This window comes from Acanthopagrus latus, chromosome 17 (genome assembly GCF_904848185.1).
Source record: "Acanthopagrus latus isolate v.2019 chromosome 17, fAcaLat1.1, whole genome shotgun sequence".
NCBI lineage: Eukaryota > Metazoa > Chordata > Actinopteri > Spariformes > Sparidae > Acanthopagrus > Acanthopagrus latus.
Window position 1 is genome coordinate 13,923,755 of NC_051055.1, and position 16,855 is coordinate 13,940,609.

Below are 16,855 nucleotides of genomic sequence, written 5' to 3' on the forward strand. Positions count from 1 at the left end.
CGGTGGATACATATTTTTGCATGTCACACTCCCTGGGGAATTACACGTTCCACTGTCATTTTACACCCAGGAAGTCAAGCTTTTATGGCTTCAAAATGCCACTGAGCAGCAGGTCTCCACCTCCATCACTGTCGGATGTAATAAAACGTTCTTGATTTTAACACATTGCATGTAGCCGTAAAGTACAAATTTTAGAGCCTTTTTAAATTATTCTTGTTGTAAAACCAGTCACCTGGCGACATTAAAAAGTCAGCCAGAAGACTCAGAGGTAATGTTATGACTGGCTTAATTAGCTCATTTCAGCCATCAAAACCAACAGTTTCCATGAATAAAATGAGTCACTGCTTTTGTCCACCTCTGTCTAAAATCAAGAAACTAATGTGTTTAAAAATGCCTAAAAAGTCTGAGTCGTGAATCTGTCACAGTCATCGTTCTTAACTGCAATACACGCACTCATGTAGGCCACGAAATTACAACTAAGATATAATAACAAACTTTGTCAGTGCAGCTTTTCTAAACAAGTACTACTAAGTGATTTACAACAATCCTGCACGCATTAAATGAATTCCAGACACAAACAAAGCTTGTGCAGGAGTAAGAAATAGAAAACAGATAAATAAAGGAGGAGCTGCAATTATCTTTACAACACACCACCCACTGGAACACTCTTTGAAAGGAGACAGACTGGGTGTGTGTGTCTTTATGTCTGTGTCTGGAGGTTACAGATGCATTTTTTTTGTATTTTCTACATAAGTGGTCTTAAGGTTACATTTAACTATACTGTAGCTGTAAATGTCTGTGCGAGTGACGGCATTTGCACACACAGACACTTTACTACCGTCCATGACTCTCACAGTGAAAACAGCGGCGTGATGAAATTTATTTCCTAAACTTAGATTAATGCAGCCTGTCTGCATGAAGCTGGATCTGCAGAGACACAGTAATTGTGTTAAGATGACTAAAAACAGACACGGTAACTATAAAAACTAAAGCCTTGTCTTGGAAGGATGAAACAATTAGCAGCAGAGAAGCAGCAGAACAGTGAAAATGGGTGTTTGATGATGCTCCAAGACAATAAACAAACACGAAAGGTTGCTGTCTTATTTCAGCTCAGATCGCTGACATTTCCCTCCGAGCCTCGAGCTTCTTGTTAAAAAGGAAAACTAAGAAGTCACTATCGGGAGAGCAAAAACAACCTGTGAGCAGTTGGTTTTTTAGCGGCGGCACATTGTCTTTGTTCGTGGGTCCTCCCATAACAAGCAGATTAGTATGTTTGGAGGAGCCTGTGTCTAAGTCTGGCAATATTTCAGCGTATGTGTGTGCGTGCACTAAAGTATCCTTGAAGGTACATTTGAGCACTGTTGTGTAAAATAATTAAGCAAATGTGTGCTCATGTTCACATAAACCATCACAAGGAAGATGAGTAAAATCTGAGTGTGTGTGTGTGTGTGTGTGTGTGTGTGTGTGTGTGTGTGTGTGTGTGTGTGTGTGTGTGTGTGTGTGTGTGTGTGTGTGTGTGTGTGTGTGTGTGTGTGTGTGTACCATAGATGGGCTGGTAGACAATCCTGTAACCCACTGTAGGAGACTGAGGTGGATCCCAAGTGACCCTGAAGCGGTTGTACCACTCCTCTGACACGCGCAGGTTTCCAGGAGACAAGAGGGGCACTGCAAAGACACAGACATGTTGAGAATACACAACCTGCTTGGAAACTAACTTAACTTGTGGCTCAAGTCATGCATGGCCTGGGGCATCGGAGAGGTGCCCTATCACTGTAACATATCCTCCAATAACAGCATGTCAGTGGGCCATGTGTGTGCATGTGTGTAATCTGGGCTGGAATTTTCCCCAGTAGGAAGTCACACCCCCGGGGCCTTAATTCAGAAAAATATGTGTGGTAGTTAATAGCAAAGGACAAATTTCATTTAAATTCCATTTAAAGATTTGCACTTCGTCATAAAACTTACCAAGTACAAACAGACACATCCAACAGCCATGCAAATGATGTTGTCTCGCTTAACGCTCATAAAAAGCCCATAACTGAAACCAATTAGTGCCAGTCCCATATATTAGCTAGCTCACAGAACTGATTAACTCTCCTTTCATTTAAATGTGGCTGTAAATTAAGCAAGACTTGTTGTGACTGTCACCTTGACATATGACATATATATATATATATATATATATATATATATATATATATATAGAGAGAGAGAGAGAGAGAGAGAGAGAGAGAGAGAGAGAGATAGAAATAGTCATGTTTGTGTTTTGACATATATTGAGCGAGATGATGAGCAGGGACTTTGCCTGTCTATAAAGATCTTGAAGGGCCCATGTGTATGTTTTTTTTCATCAAACCAAAGTTATATTCAGTGTTACCCAGTCCATCCTTGAAGTCTGACAGACATGTCGAGTCCATCTGCTTTTCTCATAAAACATTTTCGTTGACAATTCACAAGTGCTTCCTTAAATAAATCCTTCATTGCATAAATCCATGTTTACTTGCTTGCAGTCTTATAATTTGGTTGTCTTTGTTGGTGCACTGCAGCATGTATTTGCATGCCACCACCTCCTGCTGATCAGTGTGGCACCGCTGGCAAGACTGTTTCATGACAACAAGAACCAATCATAGAACATTTGACGCCCTTCCAGCTTTTGGTACTTCAAAGTTTTTTATTCGATAGTTCAGGCATATTTCAGTTAATACCATAAAGTTTTAAGCTTTGATACCCAGCATTAAAATGACTTACGACTTTTGTGTGTTGTTGTTTATAATTTAAAAACAACTAGGCATGGAACTCTCTATAAACTTTGTTGATATACGGTTTGTTTACATCATCTTCCATAAACAGTGAAATATGAATTATAGTAACACTAACAGTGCCAGGATTGAATCTGAGTTATGACGTGGCTGACAATTCCTAGAGACCCTGGAAAAAAACAGAAAATCATGTCCCTCTGTACATCAAGTGGGCCTGGACTATAATTTATCACTATGCTGCTTTCCAAGCTGAGAAGAGGTTTTTATTTTCAATACGAAGAGTTATTGCACCCTCATCTAAAAAGACGTCATGTTTAATTCTCCGTACAACGAGTACACAATCACTGCTGCTCATAAGAGCTAATCAAGAGAATGGTTGAGAAAATCAATTAGCGCAAAATAATCTAATCGTCTCATTAATGGAAGGAGCGGCTGTAATTATGAACGGCCTTCTTTAAGTCAATTAAGAACGCATCACTATTTGTCATCGCTTTAATTTACATATTCCTTCAGGAACGTAAATGAACATGAAGTTAATGCAATGCAAATGAACATTCTGCGCACTGCAATTAAATTCAATTTCATTAGCTTTCAGTAGTGTCGGATATGTGCTCCTAAACTGGGAACTGCTTCTGTGTATAATGAAATGTGAGAAACCAAGAGGTGACCCCGATGGTTAATAATTCAGTGTGTGTGTTTGTGTGTGTGTGTGTGTGTGTGTGTGTGTGAGTGTTGTGGTTGGCTTACATGTCGTTCCCAGGGCAGAGGCACTGATGCCGTCTTGGCCGTCAGCGTACACTGGAGTGACTGTCACTTTGTACTGGGTGTCTGATAGTAAAGGCTGAAGCACTGCTCTCCTCTGACCACCAGGAAGTAGCACCTACACACACACACACACACACACACACACACACACACACACACACACACACACACACACACACACACACACACACACACACAATCATAGACATTCAGGGCACATTTGAAGGAGTAAGAGAACAGAGACTTTTTACGCAATGATGACATCTGCTCACTTGGGACTTAGGAAACAGAAAAAGGGCATCCATACAGATCAGACACACACACACACATAAACATGCAAAGGGGAACATGCACCATATACCAGACTACAAACAGAATATGTGGCTCTTCACAAAGGAGTTTAAAGCCAGGCTCGATTTGGTGAAACAGAAAGTTCTTGCAAAAAGCTACATACACCTTAGGGAGTTGAACCACAACTGTTCAAGAATTCTGCTCACTTCAGTTAAGTCAATAAAGTCGGTTGAGGCCAGCGGAGGGGCATACAAGATCCGTGAAAACCCTATTACTGCTACATTTTCACTTATCAGTGCTGAAGTTTGTTCTCTCCCTGCAACTTTGTTTAAGTTCCTAACATATTCATTTATATAAAGAAAGATGTTATTCAAAATCACGTTTGGCACATGGTTTGACAATACTGATGTTGCCGTTTTATAATCCGGACTGAACCCAGAAGAGCTTTACAGTTAACTTCACATGAAGTTTGCTCGGTTTCCATGGAAATGTAGATGTCTAACTGGCCATACTGGCTTATACATTCAGCCAACTACGGATGTGAGTTTCAGTTAATTTTGCTTTGGATAACCCAACACCCATTAACTCGTAGCTAACTGGTTCATTTTTAAGAGAAAAAAAAAAGTGAAATAAGGTAAAATACAAGATGCATTTTACTTTTAGTCCAATGTTTATTCAAAGAGGTCCAGCGCACCGTGTCAACTGCAAGGTTATCTTACAGGACAAGCTCTGAGTCAGGAGCAAGCTAGTCTTGCATTACTGGATTTATTACCCGATTTTGTTTTGTTGCAGTGCCACCACTGGAAACAGGAGCACAAATGACTACATCTCCCAGTTAGCGCTGATGAAGTTACAGTTAGTTGTGAAGTTAGCTTCTGTTTGTGGGAGCTGTGCAGCAGTTGCTTTTCCGAGCTAACGCTGGCTTGTCTGCAGCTTCCCCCCCAGGCTGGTGCATCACGCTCTCTCCTTCTAGCAGCAGCAACGTGATCTTTGGCTGCGAGCCATCCTCAGATATGGCAGGTTGTTTGCTCTTAATGTTCTTAATAACATTTGGCTTTGTTGCCTTGCTGGAGAAAATGTTCCCACACTGAGCTTCATTTAGCACTCTTAACTTTTTCTCTCCTCTTCACTCCTCTAGCAAAGCTGATAGCAGACAGTGTCTTATGCAAATGGTCAAAAATATTCTTAGTGGTTGACTGATGACATCCCTACTCATAACAATGGAAAGCCTGAGAGTATACAGTTTTATGTCACCTTGGTAAAGATTGTGTGATGAGGCTGAAAGCTCCATAATAAGCAAATAAGTGGACTTAGGATTTGGAGTTTTGCTAGTTTTGTCAACTAACTTAAGATAATTGTAATAAATGTATCATTTAGCAAAAAAAAGTGAAAGGTGCATTCAGGTAAGGCAAGGACAGGCAATGAGATCGGAAGAGCTGTCCACTCTGACTGCGGTGCTGAAACACCTGCGAGCATCAGAGCAGGAAGGAACACATGCACATACAACATTTATAACAATATATAAATAAGTACAAACACACAACCTTCTGAAACACAGACCCTGTCTCAGCTGTTTCTTTTGCCCTCTATCTGTCTCTCACACATGTCTACATCAAAGCCCCAAACTTTCAGAAAGAGGTGTGACCTGAAACAACTCTTATCTATCAGCCGGCGGACAGGTTTAAGCCGTTCCCCCATTTTGTTTAGCTGTTGTTTCTGTTTTCCGCCCCTCTTTGTTTCTTTTGCTCTTTTCTCTGTTGCCCTCCATCTCTGCTCCCAGTGAGGTAAATGGCTGCTGAAAAGATAATGGAATGTCTTCTGGCTTGGCCTGGCCTCTCCATCTTCTACGGCTCTGACAACACATTGGGAAATTAAAACAGGAGGGGAGGGCGAGCAAGAGGGGGAGACGAGGAAAGTAAGAGGAGGTGGCGAGAGGGATGACAGGAGGGAGGGGGAAAAACTGAGAAAAACAGGGAGATAGGGGGACCAATGGAGGGGAAGGGAGAGGCGATGGCGATGTGGTTGTGTGTATGTGTGTGTGTGTGCATCAGCGATCAGGGTCAGTACATGACACTGAGCTCAAGGGCTCTTACCACAGATAGAGGAATCAGGCGGGAGAGGCAGAGTGGACCGGGACAAAAAGTGTAATCAGTTTTTTGATTGGAGCAGATGACCCGACACTGACCGCTGCAGAGCCATACAGTTGGCTAGGGGTGTGTGAAATAACAAGGACCTTCCTCCAAACACAACTCCAGTTTTGTCTATTCAATATAATCTGTGTTAACAACTCAAGTGTTTGAGAGCTTCAGTGCCTGGAGTGGCCGTGTCCTCTGAGAAGGGAGACGTGAGGAACTAATCTAAAAAAAAGCTATACTTAATTATTCGTGAATGATGTTGCCTTCGCGGTAACAGCTCACAACTCGATCGACTCACAGATTCCTCTTCGTGGTCACCACTGAAGCCGCTGTAGGTGACCCTGTAGCTCTCCACGTGGGGGTCGTCTAGCTCCCACGATGCCTCAAAGCTCTGGGTGGTCTCGTCACTCAGCCGAAGGTTCCTCACAGCTTGGCGTGCCACTGTCACACCACATCACAGAGGACAGTTATTGTACCAAGTTGCTGCAGGATTTCTGTATCACAAACTGTCACGAAATCTTGACTTGAGCCACGTTTTCGCCGCGCTTTTAATGTGGTTGGGTAAATGATGGATTAGAAAAGTGTCAGTCAAAATGCCAGTATGCTGAAAGAAAATCATAACGGCTACTGTCAGAGTGCCAACATGCTCAGACAGCTCTGATGTGCTGGATGATAAAGTCGGCCCATATGGAACATTTTTTAAGCTGCGACCTGCAGCTCTGGTCGCTCTCACTGTTAGCTGTCAGTCCACAAAAAATGGCTTCACTTTTGGCCACAGTTTCCCCCCCGTTGGCAGCTGAACTTGGGGTGTAGCAGTGGGAGTGGCCTACAACAAAAATATCTACAGCTTCAAAATGGATTCACATAACATGACCAAACCGTGTAAGGCATACATGCACACACAAACCATTCTGTCACATCAAATGGACAAAGCAGATTTTTTTTTTTTTGCCCCACCCATAGATTTCAGCCTCGCCCCTCTCATAACTCAAGTCATTGGCGATATCAGCGTGTGCCATGTGCACGTAAAAGCAATGTACCTGCCTGTACCTGCTTGCAGCTATAATCTCCGGAAACACTACTTGGGGGTTGAAACAAGATAGTGTTTTTTGTTTGTCCGTTGTTTCATCAGTCTTGATAACAGATTTAAAACAAGCAGACACGTTTTAAAGTCTATGCAGTCCTGACTGGATGAAAATCAGTGTGAGGGCCTACGTACATAATGTGGCCTAAAACTACAAGCCTTGATTTTTAAAAGCCGAGGCAACTAGCTCCCTTTCATTTGCCCACTCTTGTGAAACCGCAAGTTGTGTTTTTCACACTAGCACTTAAAAGTTTCAAACAAAGATAATGTGCTACTTAAAAGTTTCTAGGATAGCTGGCGGGGACTTGAGTGAGCAAGACGTGTTGCTTTTTAAGTTTTCAGAGCCATGAGAGGAGAAACAGCTCTGACTCGATTAGTGATGGTAGCCGGGACCTCATAAAAAACACAATCCAGATGGCCTCCGAGTTGCCTTTGAGAAAATGAAGTTTGAACTACGGTCTCTGGGTGAAGCCAGCTCGGTAAACACACTTATAAAAACACAGGAGATCTTCCCAATGTTTTTCATAAGATGGACCCTGCTTGAAAATGTTATCTGTGTTGCAGTTTTGCATGCATCAGCCTTAGTCAGAACAGACAGTGTGAAGCTTTCGAGGCCCTCAGTAATTCTGGTTTTGCTTCCTGAAAATAAACGAGCAACAAAGACCAAAACTGTGCAACAGGGTCTTGCTAGAATTGTGGTTACACTCTGGCAACATCAACATGCACTGGCAACTAATAGAGCTTTTCAAATTTTGATGGCAGTAGACTTTTCAGACAGATGCTTTGGCTTAAATCGTGATCAGAATTGGCCAGTCTCTCTGCCAGGATAATTTTTTAGATCGAGTGCCGCTCGAACTTAGCCTGGGAAAAAAAAGTATTTACAGGTTTTAACCTCACTAACATTAAGAACAGCTTCATTTCATGGCAATCCATCGTGACCAATCCCATCACATATTTTCAGGGTTGGTGTGTAACTAACGACATACTGTTTCACATTCATCTTCCATAAAGATGAAAGTAAGCTATTACACTGTTCACATTTGCATTATTGAGAGGGCGATGCCACACAAAAGTAATTTAGACACCTCTTACCTTTGGTTGTGGTAGCAATCGTTGTTGTCTCCGTCACTGGGGAAATACAGAGAGCATAAATCAGATAATTAGATAGAAACTCTCACCATCAACTCTCTGTATCAATAACTAAGGTAATTAGACAGAAATACATAAGAAGTCATTGATGGGAAAATAGATTTTCTTCTTCTGAGAAAAGCTGTGACAAACAAATCAATGCAAATAGTCTCACGCAGCGCTCCGCTTTGAACTCAGAGATGCTAATTTTATGATCCAAAAAAAGGCATGTGTGATTTGACTAGTCTGTTATTCTCAGCATACAGTGGCACTTCAATGAGGAGGGTTAGTTAGGTCGCAGGTTGAATTCAACATCAGCACAGCAAGGGGATAATCATTCATGAAAATACACTCATCTCTTTATCTAATTTCTAGAAAGGTTTTTGGATTTAGAATTTCGTCATGTCTTGTTTTGACTACGCCAGTAACACAACAGCCATCAAACAGCGGATTGTCACTTACATGTAGTCTCTATGACAGAGACGGTGTCGCTCTCCGATTCATCTTTGAATACGGCCGTCAACATAACTTCGTACTCAGTAGAAGGACTCAGACCCATCAGGATGTATCTGTTATCACTTCCACTCAGGACCACCTACAGAAGAGAAATACACAGTCTCATTTGTCTTCTAAGATTATCTTCTTCCTGCAAAAATTTAGCTTCTGGCAGATGTTGGCTAATATATTCAAAGCTGTCAAACATGTGCTTCTGCTGTTTATAAATTGTTTTAAAGGTTTTCTAAAAGTGTTTTTTTTTTGGACGAAACCTAAACAATTTTATGCAGGACAGACGTCAGTTAATCTTCATTATGTCACAATTTCCTCCAGTTTTACCCTGAGCGACAAGGATGATATTGCAAATGAAGACCTCTATATCACAAACTCAACTAGCTCACTAACATGCTTCCCAAGTACATGTTGTGTTAAGTTACGTTAAGTCACCTTCTCCTGTTTTGTATTCGTTCGTTGTCACTAAATTCACTGGAGGAAAATAAACAAGAAGACTCTCTTAAGTTATGCTGAAGATGTGATAAAATTCTGGGCATTCACCAACAGTCTGACAAGATTATTTAATACTTCAAGTGCAACACCAGATTTCCGAAACCAAGATCATCACAAAGTTTTTGTACAAAAAGCTGGCACGGCATGAAAAATCCCTTCAGCGCTCACACTTTCAGTCATGAAAACAGCAGGAAGAGGTGGTGCATATCTGTTTGGTTATAATATACTGGGTTTAATAAATTATTCATTTTAAATTTAATATAATCATCAAGTAAGCAGCATTTAAATATACTTTGCTAGGCTAACCAAAATTCAATGCGAATGAGGCGGGCCTAAGAACCTAAAATGATCATCACGCTATTACTAACTCAGAAATGTGTGGTTTTCCCTAAATACAGCAAAACAGCAAAGCCAGTTGGATCAACTACCGCTACGGGACTCCAAAACGACCAGCATAATTTGTACGATACAGACCCCAAGGTAAACACAAAGAGGTCATCAAAAGTACAGCTTGCTTCCACAGAAAGCAACACTGCAATTGGAATTTACTGCAGATGACTCAATAACCACATTATGTGCAGGAATTTGTTTCTTTGCCGAGCCCTTTGAGGCGCAGTTACATGCAAATTTCACCAATGGGGCCGACCATTTGAGCCTTCGCTGAAGCAAGTGCATCTTTAGTGCTTCATTCGCTCTCATTTCTTTGCACATATCCATGCATTTTATCAGGTATATTTCCATATTTTAAAGCATTGCCCAGTGTGGCTTCTGCCAGATTAAATAGTGGAGTCAAACAGATATTTTTAGGGAGTAACAAAGAGCCGGAAAAGACCCAAAACCAGTTTTCAAAAGGGTGTCAGGGTGGCAGTAAAACAAACGAATCCAAACACAACAGCATGACGCACCAAAGGGATCAACAGTGATATAATTTACTCTTCTTGTGGTTCTCTAGATTGTCATAAAGTTTTAATCTGGGTAATCTCTCACTCTGTTTGTGTATCCGTGTCTGTGTGGCGGTGTGATTGTATTATGTTTAATCTCCACTCAGATATAACAATACAGAGAAGTCGGCGGAGGATGTAAATGTGTGTTTGTCTATGGACACGTCTAGCATATGTGGGTGAGACAAAGAGAAAAGCTGCTTGCATCCCTTTCTCTATGCTGGCGGAATTACCAGCCCACCTCTCCAACTCCCCAGAGTGTTATTTTCAGCTCTGATGGCTCTTAGCAAAACACACAATGATATGCACACACGCTCACACAACATGCTCACACACAAACACACTCTTACAGACCTGAGGGCTCTATCGCTGCCGCCCAGCTGTCTCTAAACCCCAGATCATGGTAATAAAACATCGAAGCCATTAATTTCTAGATTTATTCAGCCTTTATTTATACTCAGCCATGCCAGGGGCTTTACCAGCTACAGCCGTAGTTAAGCTTATATGAAGTCTATAGAGCACAGACTCTCTATCTGGCCACATGGAGTGCAGCCACTGCTTCCTCTGGAGATAATAAGTGGACCCCAGGCAAAATCTAAAAGTCAAGGGTCCATGCAGGTAATTCATCTTTTGATGCTGATCAATCATTTGTGTAAACACGGTCACGTTTCTTCTTTTTACACCTACAGAAAACTGTCTTGACCGACCGTATTTTATTGAAACTGACCTCCTTCGTGTCGCCACCTGAGAATGGTGCCCATGAGAGTCTGTAGAGGACGATGTCACTGGCTGAGTGATCCCAGTTGACCTGGAAGCTGTCGGCGGTGATGTCGTGTGCGCGCAGATTCAAAGGACCGGGAACTGGAGCTGAGTGATAGAGAGAGCATTTACATTTTTGCTTTCTTTCAGTTTCACTTTTACCTTCATATGCAGACTGCACATTTTTTTAAATAATGTGATTTTCCTGTGGTATTTACACAGTGTCTTACACTGGATTTTCCTCCCACTAAGAAGAACAGGCTCTGCATTTGATGTGACAGGGAGCGTATTGACCAAAGCAAGCTTGGCAGGTACTCCAGCTGGACTACATGATGCAACTTCCATCAAAATGTTGCATGAAATAGTAAAAAAACACTAGTGGTGAAAACTTTTTTTTAATTTTCATTGCACAACAATGCAAAAAGGTAGTGTGGTATTATAGTTATACCACAAACTAGGATTAGCTTTGAACATGGTACAATCACTGACCTGGACTTGAACTGCAGCTGCCCTGACTGCAAGAGGCGTTCATTTATTTTTAACTTTAAATTGTTTGTTGAGCAGTTATCTTAACTTACAACAACACTCTTGTGCCACAGCATGTTGGTGTGAATTCCCACCATTTCCCACTCCTCCACTCAAAAACCTTTAAAGTGCTAACACATTTGTGTAACTTCATGAAGACCCTTTCTAAAACCTGCTCCACTGAACAAAGTTTGCCAGGAGATAAATAAAAATCAACACAGCCCTTCAGAGTGAGTAGTTTAATAGCTGCTTGCCAGAAATACATTTCTTTCAGCTTACTCAGCACTGCAGCCCAACTGCTTGTTGCTTAAAGGGGTATTCCTGCAAATCAATATCTGTTAGCGTGACAGAATAGTAAGGGACAGTGAAATGACCTTTTAATGTGACTGGGCTATTATGCCGAGGTGTAAATGAGATGGGCAGACCGCCAAGATGGCAGCAAGGACTAGTAAGGGTAATAAAATTCAGCACTGTTTGGAGAGAAATGGTTTACCTTCTAATGGTATTGATACAACCATTTTTCAGGAAATTGAGATGAAATTGTCCTCAGCAGAGATGGAATAACACCACTGCAGAAGACAAATTGGACTATAATAAAAAAACAAATGAACAAATGTACTTGATAACATCTACATTTGCCCAGGGTTTGAATTGAGTTTTGCAATAAGTCTCAGAAATTAACTGACAAAATAAGTACTGTATGCTTTCCAGGAGTGGAACGATCAGTCCAGTGTTTCCCATTAATTAATGAGAATCTGGCGGCCCGCCATAGCCTAAGTTGATGCACCACAGTCTCATATTGATCCAAAAACTTGTCATAAAAGCACTGAAGACCTCCAACGGTTTGTGCCGTTGCCCAAAGAATCAATATAATATTATGATAAAACTTGTAATTTAACCTTTTAATCCTTGCAGTCAAAAGGCAAATGTTTCTTACTGGTAGTGAATCCATCTGTGAGTGGCTCTGATTGGCCCACGTCATACAGGGCAAAGATGGCCACCGAGTACTCATTCAGAGACGTCAAATCACTGAGGTCATAGGAGGTCACATCGCCCACCTCCACCTGCACGACACACACAGACACATGACATTCAAACAATAAGAGAAGTTGACCAACTGATTCAAAAAGAATAAACTTAAGGAGTAACATGTACCTATGTGCTATATACATACATTTTTGATGCACACTCAAATTTTGTTTTATGATAGATGTACTTATGTATTCAAATAAAACTTTAAAAAAGATCCATATGTAGAGTTAATCTTTACAAATAACACATTTTAGTCATTTCGTGGCCTTTTCAGCTGATTGACTGAAGTGTGTATATATATATATATATATATGTACATATGTATGTGTGTGTATATATGTTTAAACGCATATACATACAGTATACACACATACATATACATATATACATAAATGGCAAATATACATATACAAATATATACATATATATATACATATATACACACTTCAGTCAGTCAGCTGAGAAGGCCAAGACATGACTAAAATGTGTTATTTGTAAAGATTAACCCTACATATGGATCTTTTTTAATTTTCATTTTGATACTAGATCGACTACATCGATCACAAAACAAAATTTGAGTCTTTTGTACCTTCAATTTGAAATAGTAAAACTCAAGTGCCTGTGGAATTGTAGTATCTGTTCATTTACCAAGATGATTTATATCAACGCTCAATACTCATTCTTGTCTGACCTTTTCATACCGAGACATCCCTTCAGTTAATCTCCAGTGTGTCCCATCCTGCCATCCCCTTTTTTTACACTTCTTATCATCTCTTCTCATCCAGACACAGATGCTCACAGATTAAAAAATACTGTCACATATAATTTCGTTTAGGAATTTTGTTTTGAAACCCTGTAGTTGCACATGTCATACACACCTCCTCCGTGACTAATCCATCTGTCTTCACCCACATGATGCGGTAGCCTATAACTCCTCTAGGCGCGGGGGCCCAGCTGATGTGGGCGGAGTTGTGAGTGATGTCAGAGAACTGCAGGTTGCTGGGAGGGCTCAGTGGCACTGAGGGGAAAGAGAGTGAGAGAGAGAGTGCTTTGAAAGACCCAGTTTGATTGTTTGTTGTCTAAATGTAGGCTGTGGTTGGGACTGAGGCTCAGAATGAGGGCGCTCAAAAGGACAGAAGGAAAAAAAGAATTGTACGTGTGTGCAGAACTCACATGTCGTTTCCTGGTTTGTAACAGGGTCACCTGCTTCCTCTCCATACATGGCATAAACAGTGACGGTATATTCAGTGTGAGGGCTCAACCCATCCAACTCGAACTCTGTCACTGCATCTGATAACCTGACCTGGAGACAAACACACAAATCCACACATTGCAGCAATTAAAACAAATCTTTGATTCTCTGCCTCTGCCAGCTGTTTAAATCTATGAATCCAACACTCATTTATCCACTTAGTGTATCTTTTTTGTCCCTCTTTTCTTTATCATCCTTTCAATACCTCCTTCTCATCCGATTCCCCGCCACCTGAAAGTGGTGCATACAGCAGCATGTAGCCAGCGACTCCCTCCACACTGTCCCATCTTGCTTTCATGGTGCTGTGAGTTACATCTAACAGCTGGAGGCCCGTCACTGTGGGGAGGGCCACTTCATACACACAGACACACACACACATACACACATACACACACACACACGACCACACACAGACAAGCATACAGCATGGTTTAATCAAGAAGGAATCATAATAACAAACCAAGTATAGTGAGTTTTATACATTGTTATAATATCACAACACACAGTGTTGGCAGGATCTGAGTGGAAGTCTAAAAACCTTATTCTTGTATTATGAGTGCATCATTGTCAATATGTCTGGCTTCCATGGCTGTCAAACTTCACAGCCATAGTTATTAACTGGTGATCTCAGATGTTGACTGAAGCATTGGAGCGAGGTTTTGTAAGCGCATTTCTGCGTGTGTGTTTGTGTGTAAGAATAAACTTACGGGTTGTTTCTGATCCTCTCAGAGCTTCACTTGCCTGGTTTGCATACACAGCAAACACAGCCAGCTGGTACTCTGTGAGAGAGCTGAGATGCTGTAACACCACTGAAGTCTCACTGCCGTCCACTACAGCCTGGGGTGCAGGAGAAGAAGTGGGGAGGGAGTGAGAGGGGAGGCGAGGTGAAAAATTGACAGAAAGGACAGAGAGGGTGCCGAAATAGATAGGGGGAAGAGGGAGGGAAGGGTCGGGGGACAAAGAATGGCAATGAAAATGGAAAGTGGAGTAATAAATGTGGGAAGATGAAAATGACAAATGGAAGAGAAGAATGAGGCAGGAAGGCAGGGCAGGAAAGAGAGATCGAAAGAGAATGGCAGAGGAGGGAAAAAACACAATCGATTTATTGAATGGGATAAAGCACAAATGCCCAAAGTAAAAAAAAAATTTTTCGTTCTGATCTCAATGGATGACAGTTGTGATACAGATTAGGTCCGGGACGAGCCAGCTGGAAAGGTCTCCTCACATGCGGCTCCAGACCATCTGGTCCCTGTAAACTCAGCTAACCAAAAGATTTAATAGTTTCTGTGGTCAAATGTTCTGGAAAAATCAAGCAGGTGCCTGGATCAGCCAGAGTATCATTTCTAGTGAGCCCTCATTACCTGTATGGATGTTCATGGGAGCTATGAAAGGAGGGATGAGAAGGAGAAGTATGGATGAATGATACCAGCAGTGTCTCGGGGAAAATCTGAGCTCAATCCATACACCTGCCCCGAAGACCTCAGACGCAGTGAGTCCCATCAGAGTAGTAAATATGATGGAACAGAACAGAGCGTACCCCGGCCTTAACCTACCTTTGAGCTCTTATAGCACAGAGTCGCTGCTTGAAATTATATGGATATTTCCTAATTGTATCAGGGGTGGAAGTACATTTACTCCTGTTACCGTAATCAAAAAAATATTTTTTTGTGTGTACTGTAACAGGAGTACGCATTTTTACTTAAACTGGTAAGAGAAAACACATTTGGCTTTAACTTATCATTCTGGGGTAAATACTGATTGCACATTGTAATGGCTGTGGGAAAATCATACCATCTGCTTATAGAATGGATCTCTACAAGCCTCACTGTCATTGTGCTATTCAGTCTGCCACCAGGCTTGATATTTCCCAGAAAAATTAGGGCAGCATAACAGCACAAATGACGTGCATCTGCCATTGTGCAACCAAAACAGGCAGAGGCATTGTTTTATTCGGTCACCATCTCAAGCTAACTGTGCAACAACTGTGCAACTGCTGTGGAAACTCACTAAAGAAAAAGAACCCCCGCTGATGGAGGAGGCCTAGAAGACAAAGACAAAGAGTGATAGAACCCGAGGTGAAATACGACTGCATGAACGGACATCCACCAGTGTTTTGTCAAAGTACTTGAGATGGTTCAAAACCGACCTTCTTTCTACTAGATCAGTAAGTAATAAAAACCTACCTACTTAATAATACAACTATATGTTTGCCCGTGCTTTTTTTTCCTAGCAGTGAGATTGGTTTCTAGGTTAAACTGGGATTGCTATGTTTGTTTATTATTCTGTAAAGTTCTCGGGGTGCTAGAGGTAGCCAAGCTGCTAATGCCGTGGGGCTAATACTGCAGAGTTTAAGAGTTGATTATTTTTGCTTTAAGTAGTTTTTACAACAAGTACTGCAGTATAAAATTTAGGCTGACATCATTATGGGTTAATGGAAGCAACGAACAAACAAAACAACGCGCATACGTAGTGAGACAAAACTCAAACACACCTAAAATGGTGCAATGCTGGGTTTGGCTAAATGTGAAACACTGAAATTCATGTATGTCTACCTTGAGTGAAGTTCGGCACTTCAACTTGTACTTTTACTTGAGAACAATACTGTAGTAATTCCATCTCTGTGATAAAGCGATACTTTATCACAGAGGTCTGGTCTGAGATTTTCTTAATTAAACTTTTTGAGAGCACCTTTTCATTACTGTGAAAACCATGATGCGCTCAGCAAAAAGCTAAACATACATACCTCCTGTGGTTCTCCTCCCGCCGAAGGGTAATAAATGACTCTGTATTTCTCTACGTTTCCGGGGGCGTTGCTCCATGACACCCGAAAGCTGTGGGCTGTCACCTCTGATGTCACCAGGTCAAACGGTGCCCCCACGGTCTCTGGTGTATGTTCTGAAAGAAGTAAAGGCACAAGAAACGGGAAGTGTAATAGATTGCATCAGATAACAATAATTTACACCCAGTGAGGGACTTTTGACTAGAAAAACTCATGCTCAGAAATCATAGTGGAAGGAGATAGTGTTGAAATACAGTAAAAACACATTATACTGGATTTATGATGGCACAGACATCCGCTTTCTTGTTTTGTTTTTCCATCATGCATCTTCATATCCACAAAGGCAAAAACTTATGAGAGGAAAGACTGAAAAATAATAGCAGACTGAAGAAAGAAGACAATG

General features: G+C 41.4%; 1 protein-coding gene across 1 annotated transcript in view; it reads right to left on the reverse strand.

Annotated features, from left to right (window-relative positions):
• col14a1a (collagen, type XIV, alpha 1a) overlaps positions 1-16,855 on the reverse strand; it is a 133,659-nt gene that overhangs the window by 77,765 nt on the left and 39,039 nt on the right. The window contains exons 10-21 of the mRNA XM_037075559.1: positions 16,417-16,568; positions 14,381-14,510; positions 13,879-14,024; positions 13,595-13,724; positions 13,300-13,439; positions 12,327-12,453; positions 10,833-10,972; positions 8,625-8,757; positions 8,127-8,162; positions 6,249-6,391; positions 3,507-3,639; positions 1,543-1,665 (exon numbers count right to left, since the gene is read on the reverse strand). Coding sequence (XP_036931454.1) covers positions 1,543-1,665; positions 3,507-3,639; positions 6,249-6,391; positions 8,127-8,162; positions 8,625-8,757; positions 10,833-10,972; positions 12,327-12,453; positions 13,300-13,439; positions 13,595-13,724; positions 13,879-14,024; positions 14,381-14,510; positions 16,417-16,568 — 1,533 coding nt within the window. The remainder of the gene's footprint in view (positions 1-1,542; positions 1,666-3,506; positions 3,640-6,248; positions 6,392-8,126; positions 8,163-8,624; positions 8,758-10,832; positions 10,973-12,326; positions 12,454-13,299; positions 13,440-13,594; positions 13,725-13,878; positions 14,025-14,380; positions 14,511-16,416; positions 16,569-16,855) is intronic.